This window comes from Macrotis lagotis, chromosome 2 (assembly GCF_037893015.1).
Source record: "Macrotis lagotis isolate mMagLag1 chromosome 2, bilby.v1.9.chrom.fasta, whole genome shotgun sequence".
NCBI lineage: Eukaryota > Metazoa > Chordata > Mammalia > Peramelemorphia > Peramelidae > Macrotis > Macrotis lagotis.
The window spans coordinates 193,044,231-193,061,639 of record NC_133659.1 but is presented as its reverse complement, the minus strand read 5'-3'; the positions used below and the strand labels follow the sequence as shown (position 1 = coordinate 193,061,639).

The following is a 17,409-nucleotide window of genomic DNA, read 5'->3' as shown; positions in this document are numbered from 1 at the left end:
ACAGACATGTTAGTTTGAAACAAGGAAGACATTTTAATTTTGAGAATTACACATATGATATTATAATTTGGCAGGAAGAAAGAGAATGAAAAGGAGCCTAAAATTCTGAATTGATCAGAGTCCAGTTAGGGAACAACAATAGAGAATTTTAGAATTGGAAAAGACCTAAGAGATCAGCTTTAATGATTCACTCAATCAACAAAAATTTAGTAAATGATTACTATATGCTTAGTAAAAGCTGAGACAACTAGAGAGGCCCAGAATAATATCTAATTAATGGCATATGACTTACTCAAGTTTAAACACAAAACACAAACCCCAAGCAAATACAATTTCTACAATCCTCTCTAGCAAAGTACAAAATGGGACAAGGTACTAGAAATATGAAATGTAAAAGAGGAAGACTCTCTGGTAAATTTGAGATAGAACATTAATTTAGCAGTCAGTGCAAAATATAGTTTGGCATAATTTGGGACTAAGTATTACACATGTTGAAGGGGTACAGGGAACAAAAAAGTGATCATTCAGGATTTTCTAAGGAAGGTTTCTTAGGGGCCATGAGCTTTGAAGAGCAGAGCCAAGTAGGAAAAGGGACTCCTAAGACAAGGAGAACAAAAATGTTAAGAGTAACTTGTAGCATTTTTGTGGATCCAGAAATTAATAACGCAAAGGAACTGCAGAATGGCTTAGATAGAAATCATGGTAGGGAGAATTTTATCCAATGTGCCTCCTAGCAACAGCATGAGGAGCCAGGAAAAAGAACAGCCCCTATCTTGCTCTTCAATGAGGATGACATAAAAAATAGGAAATGGCAAAGAGGTTTAAAATGAAGGCAAGTGGTTTAAAATGGTTTAAATTGGATAACCACTGCTGGAGATTCCAAATTTCAGTGACTTAAAAGTTAAAAAAAGGAGCGGCTAGGTGACACAGTGGACAGACACCAGCCCTAGAGTTAGGAATACCTAAGTTCAAAACTGGTCTCAGACACTTAATAATTACCTAGCTTTGTGGCCTTGGGCAAGCCATTTAACCCCATTGCCTTGCAAAAGAAAAAAAAAGTTAAATAAAAGATAAGTCTCTACACATACACACACACAAAATAGAAAGTAAGTCAAAGATCTTCAAAAGACACCTGCAGTGAGGACATTGACTTATATGTAAAATGCCTATGATCTCTGGGGATGCCTGATTTCCCAAAGAAAGGAGGTAGGTTCTTCTTTTGACCAACAGATGGAGCCATTGACCTAGCAAAGAACCTTTGGGTTGGACAATTTAAGCAACCAGGCTGAACTCCAGAGACCAATTGCCTCTCAGTAGGTTCCAGTACATCTTTGGGAACCTGACCCCACACCCCCACACCTATCAATTAATCGTAAGAGGTTTCTATCTCTTGTTTTCCCTCTACTTCAAATGGAAAACTAGGGTCACACTCACATCTATCAGATTAGTTAATGTGGGGAAAAAAGGAAAATTCTAAATGTTGGAGAGAATGTGGGAAAACTCCATTGCAGATTTCCCAAAATTGTCCCTGATTGTTGCACTGATGAAGAGAGTCCATTAAGATGGATCATCACCCCCATGTTGCTGTTACAGTGTACAATGTTCTTCTGGTTCTGCTCCTCTCACTCAGCATCAGTTCATGCAAATCCTTCCAGGCTTCTCTCAATTCCCATCCCTCCTGGTTTCTAACGGAACAATAGTGTTACATAACATACATATACCACAATTTGCTCAGTCCAATTGATGAACATTCGCACAATTTCTAATTCTTTACCACCACAAACAGGGCTGCTATGAATATTTTTATACAAGCAATATTTTTACCCTTTTTCATTGATCCAACCATTTTAGAGAGTAATTTGGAGCTATGTCCAAAGGATTTAAAAATTGCATAATCTTTGATTCAGCCGAACCATTACAAAGTCTGTATCCAAGAGATTTATTTTTTTAAGGGAAGGAAAGGGAGAAGAACCTATTTTTACAAAAATATAGCAACACTTTGTGATAGCTAAGAATTAGAAATTCAGGGGACATCCATCAACTGGAGAATTCTGGTATATGATTGTAAAAGAATATTACCATGAAATAAGAAATGACAAACAGGATGCTTTCAGAAAAAAACTGGAAAGGCAATATGAACTGATACAAAGTGAAGAGCAGAACCAGGAGAACAAAGTTTAGAGTAACAGCAATATTGTATGAAGACTTGTGAATGACTCATATATATTCTTAACAATTCAATGATTCAAAGCAACTCCAAAGGATTCATGATGAAAAATCCTATCTGCTTCCAGAAAAAAGAACTGGTATCATCTGAAAATGAACTAAAGCATAGCTTTTTCACTTTGTTTTTTAAAAAGTTTTCTTGCACAAAATGAATAATATGGAAATATTTTCATGATTAAATATATATAAACCTATGTCAGATTACTTAAAACTCAAAAAGGGGGAGGGGAGGAGAGGGAAGGAGGGATAGAATTTGGAATTCAGAACTTTTAAAAAATGTTAAAATGTTTTTACATAATTAGGGGAAAATAACTATTATTTAAAACTCAAAAAAAAAAGAAAATTGGGGATACTCAAGAGGTTTAAGGTACAGATAATAACAAATCACAACTATTGCACGTTTTCATATAGCATCTAAAGGCTTCCAAAATACACAGCAACCCAATGAAACACAAAGTACACAAGTTAATATCTTCTTCCTTAGAGTAGTACTTCCAACCTCCAAACCTCCCTCAGTATCATCCATCTCCCAGCTAACTTACTGCCGGGTCTGTTCCCGGTTGGAATAAGTAACATTCACCACTGCAGTCTCACTCTCGGTGTTTACTAGAGGAGAAAACATAAGTCAGAGTCAGAGTTAGGGAGCTACCCATTCCCCACCCCTTTTCCAAAGTTTAAAAAAAAACCTAGTTCTTATTAAGAGAGGAAGAAAGCTCTCATCATAAAAGTCTCCCAAAGTTGTGACTTACAGGCCAACTGTTGCTGCTACCAAACTCACTTTTTCAAGAGATTTGTGTAAATTTACCCTCCAGCTTGCTTTTTAAAAATTGTCTTTCTTATTTCACTGTTCTAGGACAGGTTAAGTGATAAACTCGTGTGGGAACACTGAGGGAAAACCCTGGATAAAATCCAATCCTCTCAAGCAAAATCTTCAAATCGTATTCTATCTCATATGCTGGAATGTTGAATGACTCCTACCTATGTAGATAGGAGCATTGAAACTGATCTGATAAAATAAAGGGGCCTGATTCTCTAGAAGGCATCCTAGACAAAAGCCCAACAAACTAACCACTGGCCAGTCCGAATGTTAGAGAGTTTATTTTAAAATGTAAATAATCCATTCTTAATTACAAAAACAAATGTAATCTCCATTGCTAACTACAGCAATAAATCCCAAACTCTACTAGTGAAACTCTCTGCTGGCTCTTCAAGTCACCTGCTTAACCCTGCTTGTCTAGTCAAGCCCAAAGTGATTTGTTAGGACAGACTATGAACAATGCTGGACAGCATGATTATTCTAGGATGTGAGCTTCATCACAGTTATTTCTGATAAAGGCTTAATTGCAAGAAAAGAGTTCCCCAAGTTCTGGTCCAGCCCCCTGCTTCCAGCCAAGTATAATATATAGCTTATGCTGGGCAGGTGACTGACTGCCTATTCTCTATAATCAGATCTCTAAGGACAAGTGATTTCACAAGTCACTTATTAAATAGGTGTCCATGCTAGTTTCTTCTCTCTCTGACAATGTCTAACTTAAGGTCACAAAACCAGGGGAAGGAGGGGAATCAAAGATCCCTGGGACAATCCCCTTCTTATATAGAAGAGAAAGCTGAAGTCCTAAAACCTTGCAGGTCCCCCTCTTTGGGGCTGGGGTATAGTTCTTCAGGTAGAAGGTAGAAGACTATTCATCAGGTATATTATAGAGGGGATACTTTCCATGTGTAGAAGGAACTAGATGACCATTGAGGATACAGTCAACTTTCCAATTCTGTTATTCTGTAATAACTCCTCCCTTCATAAACACACAATTCCATAAAGATAAATATTATTATTAATCACTAAACAATTGATTAATAATTTGGTGGAGATAATAGTCCTTGTTCTCAAGGAGTTTACAATCTAGTAATCTCATAAATGTTTGGACATATGAATAATAAACTAATCCATATTTCAATTAAATCACTTGAAAGTTGCCTTTTCCTCCTACAAGGTAAACAGTTCCATTAACTTTTTTTCCATCTAGTTTCCATATTTGGGTCATCAGTCTCTGGAAAGCTCCCCAGGATTTATATTATCTTTTTGGTGTTTTTGCTTTTGTTTTGTTTTTGCTTTTTGCAAGGCAATAGGGTTAAGTGACTTGCCTAAGGTCACAAAGCTAGGTAATTATTAAGTGTCTGAGGACAGATTTGTACTTAAGTCCTCCTGACTCCAGGGCCGGTGCTCTATTCACAGTGCCACCTAGCTGCCCCCTTTTTGGTGTTTTTAATGGAATTATGGTGACCTAGACTGGCCATAGCCCATTAAGGATCTGAAGTGTTTGACATCCTCAAAGAGGGAATAAAAGCCTTCACTCCTTTGTTTTATATGACTGAAATTCATATATTAGTTAGAACATTCTTCATGGAAACCAAAAAAAATGAAAAGAACTTCAGGGACCATTCAATACAGGGTTAATTTAACCAGGGCTCAGTGGACTTCTTCAAAAATGTTTATCTCCATTTCAAAATAAATGATTTCCCTAGGGGAACATTATACACATTAAGAATATTATTGTCTGGGTTGATAGGTGGTGCAGTGGATAAAGCACTGGCCTTGGAGTCAGGAGTACCTGAGTTCAAATCCAACCTCAGACAATAATTACCTAGCTGTGTGGCCTTGGGCAAGCCACTTAACCCCATTGCCTTGCATAAACCTAAAAAAAAAAGAATATCATTGAGGATAGACCAACTATGGTTAGATGCACAATTCAGAGTTCTAGGACAACTCTGGGGGAATCTGTTATGGACCAGGCCATCTTCATCCAGAGGGAAACAAAAAAACAAACCAAAAAAACCCAATGGAATCTGAATGGATAATATGTCCCCTTTTTTTTAAAAATCATTTTTTTCCTTCCTATCCCATGGTTTTCTTTCTTTTCCCTTAATCCTAATTGCTCAAACACAAAATGACTAATATAAATCTATTAAACACAAATGTATATGAACAACTTTTACTAGACTACTCACCACAAGGACAAGGGTGGGAAGGTAGGGTGGAGAAAAATGTGTACTTCTAAATATGCAAGCAGTTGAATGCTGGAAAAACTCATAACATGAAATAGGAAAAATAAACATAAATAAATGGTTTCCTTAGAAATTCTATACATTTTATTTTATATATTTAAAAGCCTTATTCTGTAAGGAGGTTCAGAGACTTCAGTATGCCAAAGGAGTCTTGTTCTAATCTAATTCCTACATTTTATTGTGGAAGAAAATGAAGACCAGAAGTCACTTTATTAAGGTGAGTTTCATGGCAGGATCAGAGCCAGTTCCCAAGTCACTTAACTCTCCATCTGAGCCTCTTGCTCTCTTACCCTGCCCTTTCTTGTTTTTATGAATTTTTGAAAAGATCTTTTCTGTGAAGTTCAGTTATTTTCATGACCATAGAAGGGCCAGTTGATTTCTCAAAGACCATCTTGTTTGTGTCTCATCCTCTTACCTTGCTCACAGCTCTCTACTGTGCCATACTGAGCCAGCAGGCTGTCCAACACCTGTAAAAGCACAGAAAGGGTCCATGGCCCACACCATTCCAATCATCCTCAAGCTTCACTTCAATTAACTGAACAAACATTTAAGGTCCTATTTTGTGCTGAATACAGTACCAGGCACTGGTGAGAAATACAAAAATAAAAACTAAACAGTCATTACCCTCAAGATGCTTTCATTCTCTATGAAAGCCCCTGCTTTCTTAGAGACCATTTGAGAAATATCCAGAGAATCTTGAAGAACTAAGGTGGGTGTGTGGGGGCAGGGCTAAATTAGAATAGTAGTGATGATGATGATGATAGTAATAAAAACAATAATTTATATAGTGTCTACTATCTGCAAGGCCCTCTTTAGAGAACTTTACAATTATAACCCTCCAAGGGAGATGCTTTTATTATCCTCAGTTTACAAATGAGGATACTGAGACAGAGGTTTAAGTGATATGTCTAGGATCACACATCTAGTGTTTTGAGATTGGATTTAAACTTGGGTCTTCTTAACTCCAGAGCCAATGTTCTCTCTACAGCTCTACCATCTGCCTCAGAATCTATTAACCTTTTGACAGTGATGGTGAAAAGGAACAGAAAATTAAAAAAGGAACATCTGGATATTCTAGTCTACCCATTGACCTAGGTGATGGGTCAGACCAGTTGGGGGAAAGTTATCCCATTATTGTTTCAGTCCTTAAGAGAACAAAACTGTGATGAAAGCTGGTTGTTTTCCAACCTGTATTGCCTCCAAAAATGTGGAGACACATGATTTGACAAAGCTTGCTGGCCATATTTTTATGTATGACTCATAGCAGCTGGAAATACTTTTGTAAAAGAGCATGTATATCTCTGGTATAGGCATCCTATTTCAGTGTCCCAGGCATAATTTATGACTGGAATCTGCCTGAAGGTAGGAACTGCTACCTTTCTTACATCTGAATTTGCACTAGAAGCTACTATAGGACTCTTGCCCCCCAAAATGGATATCTGTTAGGTATAAATTGAACTAGTTGACTTCTAAGGTCACTTCCAATTTTTAAGATTCTTTTATTTAATGCCAAGAGGGAGCCCTGGACTATCAAAGTATACTCAGCAATAGAGAAAATTACTAATTTCACAGTTAAGGGAAAACAAACTGATGTTTATGAGAAGATAATTTTGCAACTTTCAATGCTCCCAGGCATGACATTCATTTCATAAGCCCAATTTTGCCTCCTCTCACCACAAAGACAATCAGAAAGTGATTAATGAGGAGCTAGGAATAGAGGTCATAGAATGCTGAGGAGTTGAGAGAAAAGAAGAACCAAAAAAAGGCACCTACTAACTCTGTGACCCTAGGCAAATCATTTAACATCTTTTTGTTTTGGTTTCTTCAACTGTAAAATGCAGATAATAATATCTCCCAAGGTTGTTGTGAGGATAAAATGAGGTGCTTAGCAAAGTAGCTGGCACATAGCAGATACACTATAAATGCCAGCAATGATGTTGCTGCTGCAGACTGAGCCCTGGTCTGGAGAAGCGGTTCAGAATCTCTCAACACAGTGCTAGTCACCCAGGTTCTAGGATGAGAAACCTCCTCCCTTAAAGATCATCCTGCTCCACACCCACTATGAAGAAGCAGCTGGGAATACCTTCCCTCCTCCCTATTCAATCTGCACACTTTGAATGACATGTGCTTTCTTTCTATATACCTCCCAGGGAATTTCTCTCTCCAGTAAAAGCAGCTGCTCTTCCTCCTCCCCATCCTGAGGGTCCCCTGAAAGACACTTACCTCCCATCTAAGCTGGGGTGGGATATTTCGAATCTGAATTTTCCGGCTCCTGAAATGGAAAGAGAAATAGTCATTCACACCCAGACAATTATCTAGAGGCCAAGACAACCAGTGGCATTGCCATTAAAATTCTTCTTGACTTATGTTTCAACATCAGTTTCGTTTTAAAAATATTTCCCCCTTTCCTCCCTGCTTAATGAGGGAATCATTGAAACAAATTGTAAAAAGTAAACCAAGGGGAAGATGGGTAGTACAGTGGATAGAGCCCTGGAGTCAGGAGGACCTGAGTTCAAATCCATACTCAGACACTTAATAATTACCTAGCTATGTGACCTTTGGCAAGTCACTTAACCCTATTGCCTTGCAAAAACAAAAGTAAACCATAAAGGAAAAAGAGATTCAAACCAACCAATACATCAAAAATATCCAGTATTATTATATTTAATATTCCTCATCGCCCAGTACCCACACCTCTGGAAGGTGGGGAGGGGTGTTACCATTCTTCAGCTCTTTTTATGGGTCAGCAAAGATAATTATATCTTTCACTTTCATCTTTTTGTTCTTTCCAATTACTGCTATGGAACTGCCATTTCTATTAACCACATTAACCACATACATATCATGGATACCACTACAAAACCTTAATCCCCATCTTTCAAGGTTAACCTACTCACAGCTATTTCTCAAAGGACAAAAAAGACACTACCCCAACTTTTCATAGTATCAACATAATGGAGTAGTAGAAAGCACTCAGTTTAGAACCAGAGTATACAAGTTCAAATCTCTACTCATTTCTGTATACCCTTAGCCAAGTCAAATTCTGAGTCTCAGTTTTTCCATCTATAAAATATATCCAAGAGATATCTTTCAATTCTAAATCTTTGATCCTATAGATCTCAGTACTATGGATATAGGACTGGAGTTTGAAGATCTAAGAAAGGGTCACATGTAGAATCTCAGAAATTCTCTAACAGAGAACTTCTCTACTTTTCTAGTATGGGATTATCAACAGAATTATAGATTTAGGGAATCAGCTTAGCCATCAGAAGGGAGCTTACAGTTTCATTTTCTCCCCACACACCCATTTCTTTCTCTTGGTAGCAATCTCTAAGAGAACTACTTCCCACCATTCCCACCTCACTCTCCTCCCTAAATATCAAGAGAATGCAAACTCCTTTAACATTTTGTACTATACTTCTTCCCCTCTTCACCCTACTCATAGTGGGTACTTGATCTAAAATTTCTTCATTTTACAAAAGAGGAAACTATGACCCAGAGAGGCTGACTTTCTTGGTGACATGGGTAAATGAAGTCTACACCAGTCAATACAATGAATGCACTGGCTGCCAGGTTTACATATAACAAATTACGTTAGCTAACCAAACTTTTGCCTAGCTGTCTTCTTAGGTTCTTTATGTCCTTTTGCTATGGTTACCCAGAACCCAGGAGCCATGTCTATTCATTCAGCAAGCACTCATTGCCCAAAAGTCAAAATATTCCTCCTTTGCTGAAGTCATTTACCAGCTCTCAATTTTCTCTAGTTCCTGTAAGAAGTGAAAGCAAAGATCAGAGTCACTTTGGACATTCAAAGAAAGATAAGAATGAAGCCCTCTCTAGGAGGGAACAGCAGAACTCTGATTTTAGTCAAGGAAGCAGCAGATATTAATGCTTGCTTTATGACTGCATCTTGTTAATTTTGTTAATACACAAGGAGGTCAAGATCATGGTCATGAATATTCAGCAGAAAATGTACTGAATTTAGAATTTTAAAATTTGGGGTTACATATTGTTTTATTATCTGAATGTAGCCTTCTTATGCCTCAGTTTTCTCATCTATAAAATGGAGGAGTTGTTCTACAATGACCTCTAAAATCCCTTCAAGCTCTAATCTATGATGCTATGAACCTGGACAAATTACTCAACATCACAGAGAAAAATCCTACAGACTGAACCTGGGACCTCAGTTCAAATCCCAAGCCTTTGATGTTAAAGAGAGAAAAAAAGATAGGGAAAAGATTCTGGAGGCCTCTCTACTGAGATAATGGAGTAATATTATAATCTTAGGGGAGAAGAAATCAAAAGAAATAATTCCAGTAGCCATCAAATCAACACAACCGTTTCCTGACTATGGATGTATCAATTTACTCTGACAACCACAGGAGTCCAAAAGTATTCTTCTCTGAGGAGTCTTTCCTCAGGAAAAAGGAATGCAAGGAAGATAAGGGGGGGGGGGGTCTCAGGTGGCCTACATTAGAATCTCCAGGGCTTAGCACAACTAGATTCCCCCAAGAGAATTTGCTTTTTGTCTAGGAAAACCCCAAAGTCTGGATAATTCACCAATATCTAACAGGAAATTGAGCCATAATTACCATACATACCTTCTAAAGTTTTCATATCCAGAAATTGAGGGAGACAGTGTACAATTTTTGACCCAGTTAAAACTGGGTGGGTGTGTTTGTGTGTGTGTGTGTGTGTGTGTGTGTATGTATGTATGTCAATAGCCTAGAGAATCAGAGATCAGAAAAGCAGGAGAAAGACCCTGATGTATGAATAGTAGTTCTTTGTGTAGAGGTAAAGTCCTAGAAATGGAGGAATGGCTCAACAAATTATGGTATATGAATATAATAGAATATTATAGTAAGTAGCAGATAACAAATGATATAGTAAAAAAGAAACAATGTTGAAAGTTTCAACTCTAATCAATATAATGACCAATCATAATTCCAAAAGACCAGATGATGAATCCTACCCCTCTGCCTGATGAAGGATAGATTCAAAAAATGGTCTACAATCCTTTCCATCTTTATGATCCTATAAACCAAACATTCTATCCTCCAAAAAATGACACCTAAATATTGAGTAAATTCAACTGAGTTAAATCGTGTCTACACTATTAGGCAAATTTGACAATACACAATTCTAATATAAACATTATGTTCATGACTAAATATACCCAATCAACCAGAAGAAAACTGAGGGCCAGAGCCAATAATCACATGAAAGAATTGGTGATAGGACTGGAATTAAGAAGATCCTAATACCCCTAGCTTAAAGTGCCCAAAATCTTTGGCTCTCCCCAAACTCTCCCAGACCAAGTCCCCATTATGGAGTCTGATTTAGTTCCCAGAAGTACCAGGGGCTATCTATCACCAGGGCCCAGAGCTCTTCAGCTTCTCTAGAAATTTAAATAGGGACAAAATAACAAATGGTTATCCTTTGTCTAAACATGTCAAAGGTCACACCAGAGTCCATTTGCTCCCATGATGTCTCCCCTCCAGGGGTTTTCTTTTCCCATAGGTTGGTTAAGAGATGGGGGGGGGGGAATAGGATGGGGAGGTAAGGCAGTGGTGAAATCAAATCTCTACTTGGGATGTTAATTCACATCCTGAAAGCATTGGCTTTGAGATTGTCTGGAATGTCAGGAATGTCCCAGTCCCTAGAAGGGGGGGTGGGAGAACAGAACAACCCATCCAATGAAAGAACCCAAACCTCCCCTCCCCCATTTGGATAGGCAGGGCCCCACCCGCCCCTCCTGGGTACACACCCTGCCCTGATAACACATTCTCAGTATCCCCAACTGAATTTTCAATTCTACCCTCCAACATCAAACAAGGAAATCCAGACCCTTTCCTCTCAAAAAATAAAAACCTCAAATCAAAGAGATTGTAAAGAGAAGGTCAACAAACCGCATAGGCTAGTCAGTAAATTCAGTGAAAGCAAGGAAAAAGAAACTCTAATTCCAAAGAGTTGAAGGTTACAAATGTAGTAAAAGCATAATATTACTACTGCAATAATGTTACTAAAGGACAAGCAGGTCAACATTACAAACTCTAAGCTTTCTCAACTTTCTCTTATTTTTGATACAATGTATTAAATATAATGCTCTAAGAACCTAACCAATGTGGGTTGACAAACATTCAGGGGCTATGGCAGGATTTTGATTTCTTCCTTCTGAGCAGACCACTTCAGGTTATAGTCAAGTGAATTAGTTCTTGAAATTTGGCAGGCAAGAACAGTAGATGGCATCCTCAAGACAGTCTGGGGCAACTTCCAGATGGCCTGCAGGTATAGGGATAGGGATAGAAGGGGGAAGAGCTCTGGAGTAGGAGAAATCTAGCAGGAGAGCTGGGTCTCAGGTTTGGGGAGCTACCACCACCATGTTAATTCTTTTGGTCTTAGTTTCATCATAATAAGTGGGGTGGATATTCAGTGTCCTAACTATTGGCCCTACAGTGAATTCTAGAATTCTGTACCTCCAGTTTGGGAATCTGATAGCAAGGGGAACCAGTAGAAACAATGAATTATGAAAAACCAAGAAGTAAATTTGGGGGAACTGTAGAATTCTATAAGTTCATATCTTAAAGGTTTTTTGACTTCTCATATCAATAGCTAGAAGAGGACACCATTGAGGAAACTTATTTCTCAAGATTTTTGTACAGCACTTATCCCACTGCCTGGCACACTGTAAGCAATAAATGGATTCTCCCTTCCCCTCTCCTTTATTTTTGTTCGGTTTTTTTTTTGAGACAATTGGGATTAAGTGACTTGCCCAGAGTCACACTAATTTCTTTTTTTTTTAGATTTTTTTTTCCAAGGCAATGGGGTTAAATGACTTGCCCAAGGCCAAACAGCTAGGTAATTATTAAGTGTCCGAGGTCGGATTTGAACTCAGGTACTCCTGACTCCAAGGCCAGTGCTCTATCCACTGCACCACCTAGCTGCCCCACACTAATGTCTTAAATTGGATTTGAACTCAGCTCTCTAACTCCAGTGTCAATACTCTATCCACTGGTATTACTAGCTGTTTCAGTCTTTTACTTTAGAAAAGAGAGGTTCAGAAATATTAAATGACTGGTAGGCCCAGGTCAGTGAACCAGGAGATCCTCAGCCTTCTCTGTGGATAGAGGCCATACCATAGTCTGGCAATGTTCCTCAGAGTGGAAGCACCTTGAACAATCACATCCATCCTACCCGTTCATTATGCCACTCCAGTCACAGGCTGAAGAAGTTGTTCCCTTGATGTCAGACAGATGCAATTGTGTTCCTTTCAAATATGTAAGAAGCCTGTGCTAGATCATGTGAGTTTTAATCTGTTAAGCAATGTGACTTCCCAAGGGAGGTGGGTGGACTAGATAGTCCCTTTATGCTCTGACATTCTATGTTCTCTTATTCTGAATAAATATAGTGATTCAAACTACACTAATGAAGTATTGCCACAGAGAGGTCCTACCAAACCTGCTCTCTTGAAGAGTTATCTAGCATGTATAACAAATGAATATGGCTCAAAGTGCCTAAAAAGGTTGCTTTCCTATAGGTTAAATAACCCACCGGAATTTTCTTTATATAAGCTTGCTTTGCAAGCTCCACATTTTCTGTAGCTTATGGAAAGGTACCTATTAGGGGTGGCTAGGTGGCTCAGTGAATAGAGCACCAGCCCTGGAGCCAGGAGGACCTGAATTCAAATATGACCTCAGACACTTGATGATTACCTAGCTGTGTGGCCTTGGGCAAGCCACTTAACCCCACCTGCCTTGCTAAAATTTAAAAAAAAAAAGGTACCTCTCAGGGTTGGAATGATCATATACTAGAATTGTGAGTCCTAAGCAATTGGCCTTTACTGAAACAATCTTGTTTTTATCATTAAGGGCTCTGGTTGCAAGTTAGTTGGTGAGAAAATGGGGAAGGGGAGCAGACTTTAGAATGCATGGGAGGGGGAGGGGCCTTTGCCCAGGACACCTGTCCTATCTCACTAGCCTGGGGCCTCTTGAGAGGGCAGAGTACACACCTGACAGCTAGCTAGTATTTCTGGGGAGTTAGAAACACCCTCTCACTTCATGCTTTAAAAAGAATGTCACTCTCCTAAGCTCATCTGGCTCCCACTTTCTAGCTTAACATTTAAAAGGGTCTATTGTTAATTAAGAATCATTGCATCTTCTTCTCAAGTAAAATGAAGTTCACACCCCAATCAGATCAGGACAATTAAATACCAAGAGGTAGACCACCAAATGTCAGCTTTTCCAAACAGAATAATCAGACTACATGCCACATCCTCAATAATCTTGCTGCTCAGTACCGGTTCTGCTGCTTATGATGGCATTATCACAATGTATCTTGTTTTCTTCAGCTGTCAAATAAGGCAGTTGATCTGAAACTCCAATGATCTGGGTTCAAATCTGTGCTCCTTAGCCCATAATGGCACCTAAATGATCCCTTAGATGGTGCCACCCATGGTGCAAAGAACACTGGGATCTTTTAACACTCCTCTGTCCTCAGGTTCTTCTACCTGACTGAGCATTCTTTAACTGCCTTCTTTATGAATTCTATCCATTGACCAGCCTCTCTTATTAAATAATATCTGTCCTTTGATCTCTTTATATTTTTTCCCTTTTTTCATCTCCTCCCATAGGTTCAATTTATCTCTTTGCTAATGACATCATAAGACCTTCATAAGATCTTCATAGCCCTCAGTCTGCAAAACTACACATCTACCAGGTAGCACCAGCATTTCAATCTCAATATAGATAAGCTCTTGATTTCTACAAACTATTCTACCCCTCAGTATAAAGTGATTTTTGTTTAATGCAAATTTGTCACTGTCCACTCACTTCAGTTAGCTTGTGATAAAAGCGTATACAAAATATTTTATACATGTCATAAAATGTACTAAAATGTAGAGTGTACCATGATAATAAACAGAATTATGAAATGTAAAGATACAGTTTATGATGAAGTATACACAATACTGTCAAGTAAATCTAACGTAAGTGTGTGCAATAAGTATCCCACCCATTTCACCTAGCCTTTATCACTGGTAGTTGACTGGGAAACTAAATTTTTTATGAAGCTATCAAGAGATAATTGAACAATAATTTTCTTTTGCTCTTTATGTGTTCTCAATTAGTTTTTGAGTTACTAAAAATTTTGAATTATTTGGACTTTTCAGTTACAAGAAAAATTCATTCAAATAGCAAAATACTTTTGTCAACTGTTTCAAACCTTTTTAATTTAGAATCTTTTCAGTTCAAACTCAAGTTTGGAAGCTTCCTTTTCTTCTTTGAAGCTAGCAGCTCAATCAGATGCTCATCTCCAAAAGGCTCAATCTACTCTTTTTTTTTTAGAGGGGAGGGTGACCAGGGCATTATCCAAAATAAGTAGCATTTTGAAAGCAATGTAATTATCATCACAAAACTTTCTCATCTTAAGGAATGAATCAGTGCATAAACCATTATTCACTATGGTGTTCAGTGTCAATACTGCAAGACCAGGTTCTTGTGTGCTATCAATGAAAATTTTTATCCTCTTTCCTCTTTTTTAATTATTTTCATTTTCATATCTATTGACAAACTTATGAAATGGTTCACTTTTCCCCTCAAGTGTATGTTTGTCAAACAGATATGTGGGAACTGACTCAGATGTAGGTCAGTTCTCAGCTTCCACCACCACTTATACATGTTGTACAGTATCTTGTCATATACCATTTTATTTGCATAAGGAATTTTTGAAATTTTTTAAATGCAAATTTATTTTAGAATTCTTTTTTGGTTTTTTTTGCAAGGCAATGGGGTTAAGTGGCTTGCCCAAGGCCACACAGCTAGGTAATTAATAAGTGTCTGAGGGCGGATTTGAACTCAGGTGCTCCTGACTCCAAGGCCGGTGGCTCTATCCACTGTGCCACCTAGCCGCCCCCTAGAATTCTTTAAAGTCAAATGTGTATGATGTGAATTTATATAAAGTAAGAACTGTTTGTAGTGTCCAAAATTCAATTCTTCTCACCCAGCCCACACCTTTAATTTCCTATTTGTTCTAAAGCACCACTATACAATTTACCCAGTCATTTAAAGACTGTTCACTTCAGGGTCATCCCCCCTTCCCTCATAACTTCCCATTCAAACAATTACCAAATCTTTAGTTAGTTGACCTCCCCACCCCATTCCCCTTCTCATTCTCACTCAACCAGGTCCTCTTCCTTGATTAGAAATCTTCAAAAGGCTGTACTTTGCAATGGCCAGTCTGGCTCCAATCTGCTTTTCCAGCCTTAATTTATATTTCATTCCCCCTTAAATCACCATGTCACAAACTGGACTAGCAGCTATTCCAGTTGATGTTTTTCTCTGTTTCGCTAACTTATATCTACTAATCTGCATACCTATTATAGTATAGACCATAAATTCCTCAAGCATACAAGAAGAATCAAGTTTTGGACATATAGACAGTTCACAAATTCACATCATGCAATTTAACTTTAAAGAATTTAAAATGAAATTTACATTAAAAAATTATAAAAATTCCTTTTGCAAAGCAGACACTCTGATAAAATGCTATGGATTATGCATAAATGGTGCTAGGAATCTGAGAAGCATCCAAAAGTTCCCACATCTGCCAACAGAGAAATGATACTGTGCCTCTCCATATTCAATAGTCATCCTTATATTTTCATCATGGCTAATCAGAAACTCTTGGTGGATTATTTTTATTTTTTGATCTTTATTTCCCCAGTGTCTGAAACCAGTATCATCCATAAAAGACACTCAATAAATGGCTGTTGGATGTTTCCCTAATTTAATTTATCCAACTACATAAATTATCTGCTCAAGAGCAGGAATGAATTTGAGTTGTCCTAACAACTAAGAATGAAAATATTCCCACCTGGTACCCACATCTAGTGGGGAAAGGACTCTTTTAGAGGGAGTCACCATTAAGATATGAAAAAGAAGGAGTCTTATTTATAATCCACCCACACAAACTGTAGAAACTCTCCAGGTTTCCCTACCCACTATATTCTATTAAGAGATAGAGAGTGGGCTAAGTCTAATTTTGTTGTCCTGCATCCCCTAGGGAAAACTCAGAAGATCATACTTTTAGACTTGAAAAGGACCTCAGATTATCTAATCCAACCTCATTAGGTTACAGATTAGTTAGTTACAGATGAGGCCATAGGCACAAGGAAAAGGTAATACAGAAAGTATTTAGCAGAGTTAGAATTCAAAGCCAGAGACAATACAATTCATAACACCCATAGTTGATGACTAGTTAGAAATTTGAGACTGGTGACTATCTGAAGAATTTACCCACTGGGACTGTCTTATACCCTAAATTCTACCAATTCCTCCACCTTTAGAAATATCATCTAACCTATCTCCAATTATATAAGAATATGGGAAGCAAGTGATTTTAGAGGTGTTTCAGGTGAGGAAACAGGTCTAGAAGTGATTCTCCTTAAAGTCACAATATAGCTAATTAGTAGTAGAACATAGAAAGGAACTCAGGTGTCCTTCCAGGCTAGTACTCTTTACATTAAAGCTCACTATCTCTCCTAGCAAGCAGGTGGGAAAGAAAGCAAATGATTTTCAGTCTTAGCTTCTTTTATTTTTAATTGAGTAATCAAGTCATTTCTTTGCTATTCTTCTCCCTTTTATGGTACAGAAGTATGGGGGGGGGGGGTGGCAATCTCTGGACCTTGGCCCAGGGCAGAGAGCCGGATCACCAGAGTCAGATCATCTGGGAAAACCCTCTCTGAAGGGGGTGGAACTGGCACGCTCCAGGGATGGCAGCAACTCAGACAGGAGGTGGGGCTGGTGGAAGAAGGGGAGGAGAGGATAAGGGAGGTGGAGCTGGCTTGATGCCCAGGGCTTCCTGCCTAAATTGTATCAAGAAAGGTGGGGGGGGGGGGTGTCCAGGGACTAAAGACACTTCAGGAGGCTGGATGCCAGGCAGCAGGAAGGGGACATGGGATAGAGAGGAAGCTGCCCTCATGGAGGCTGTTGGAAGTTGGGAAGGAGTATTAGAAAGTATCCAAAGGGAATTGGTATGAATGTGTGTGGACAGCTTGTGCAGATGGTCATACACATGCAAAGTCTTACGTATAATACACTGGTTTAAGAGATGGGGACCCAAAAAGCT

The 17,409-nt window shown here is 38.4% G+C and overlaps 1 protein-coding gene across 3 annotated transcripts in view; it reads right to left on the bottom strand.

Moving 5' to 3' along the window:
• IGF2BP1 (insulin like growth factor 2 mRNA binding protein 1) overlaps positions 1 to 17,409 on the bottom strand; it is a 57,650-nt gene that overhangs the window by 15,433 nt on the left and 24,808 nt on the right. For all 3 annotated transcript variants that reach the window (XM_074220590.1, XM_074220591.1, XM_074220592.1), the window contains exons 3-5: positions 7,510 to 7,558; positions 5,702 to 5,753; positions 2,769 to 2,832 (exon numbers count right to left, since the gene is read on the bottom strand). In XM_074220590.1, the coding sequence (XP_074076691.1) occupies positions 2,769 to 2,832; positions 5,702 to 5,753; positions 7,510 to 7,558 (165 nt within the window). The remainder of the gene's footprint in view (positions 1 to 2,768; positions 2,833 to 5,701; positions 5,754 to 7,509; positions 7,559 to 17,409) is intronic.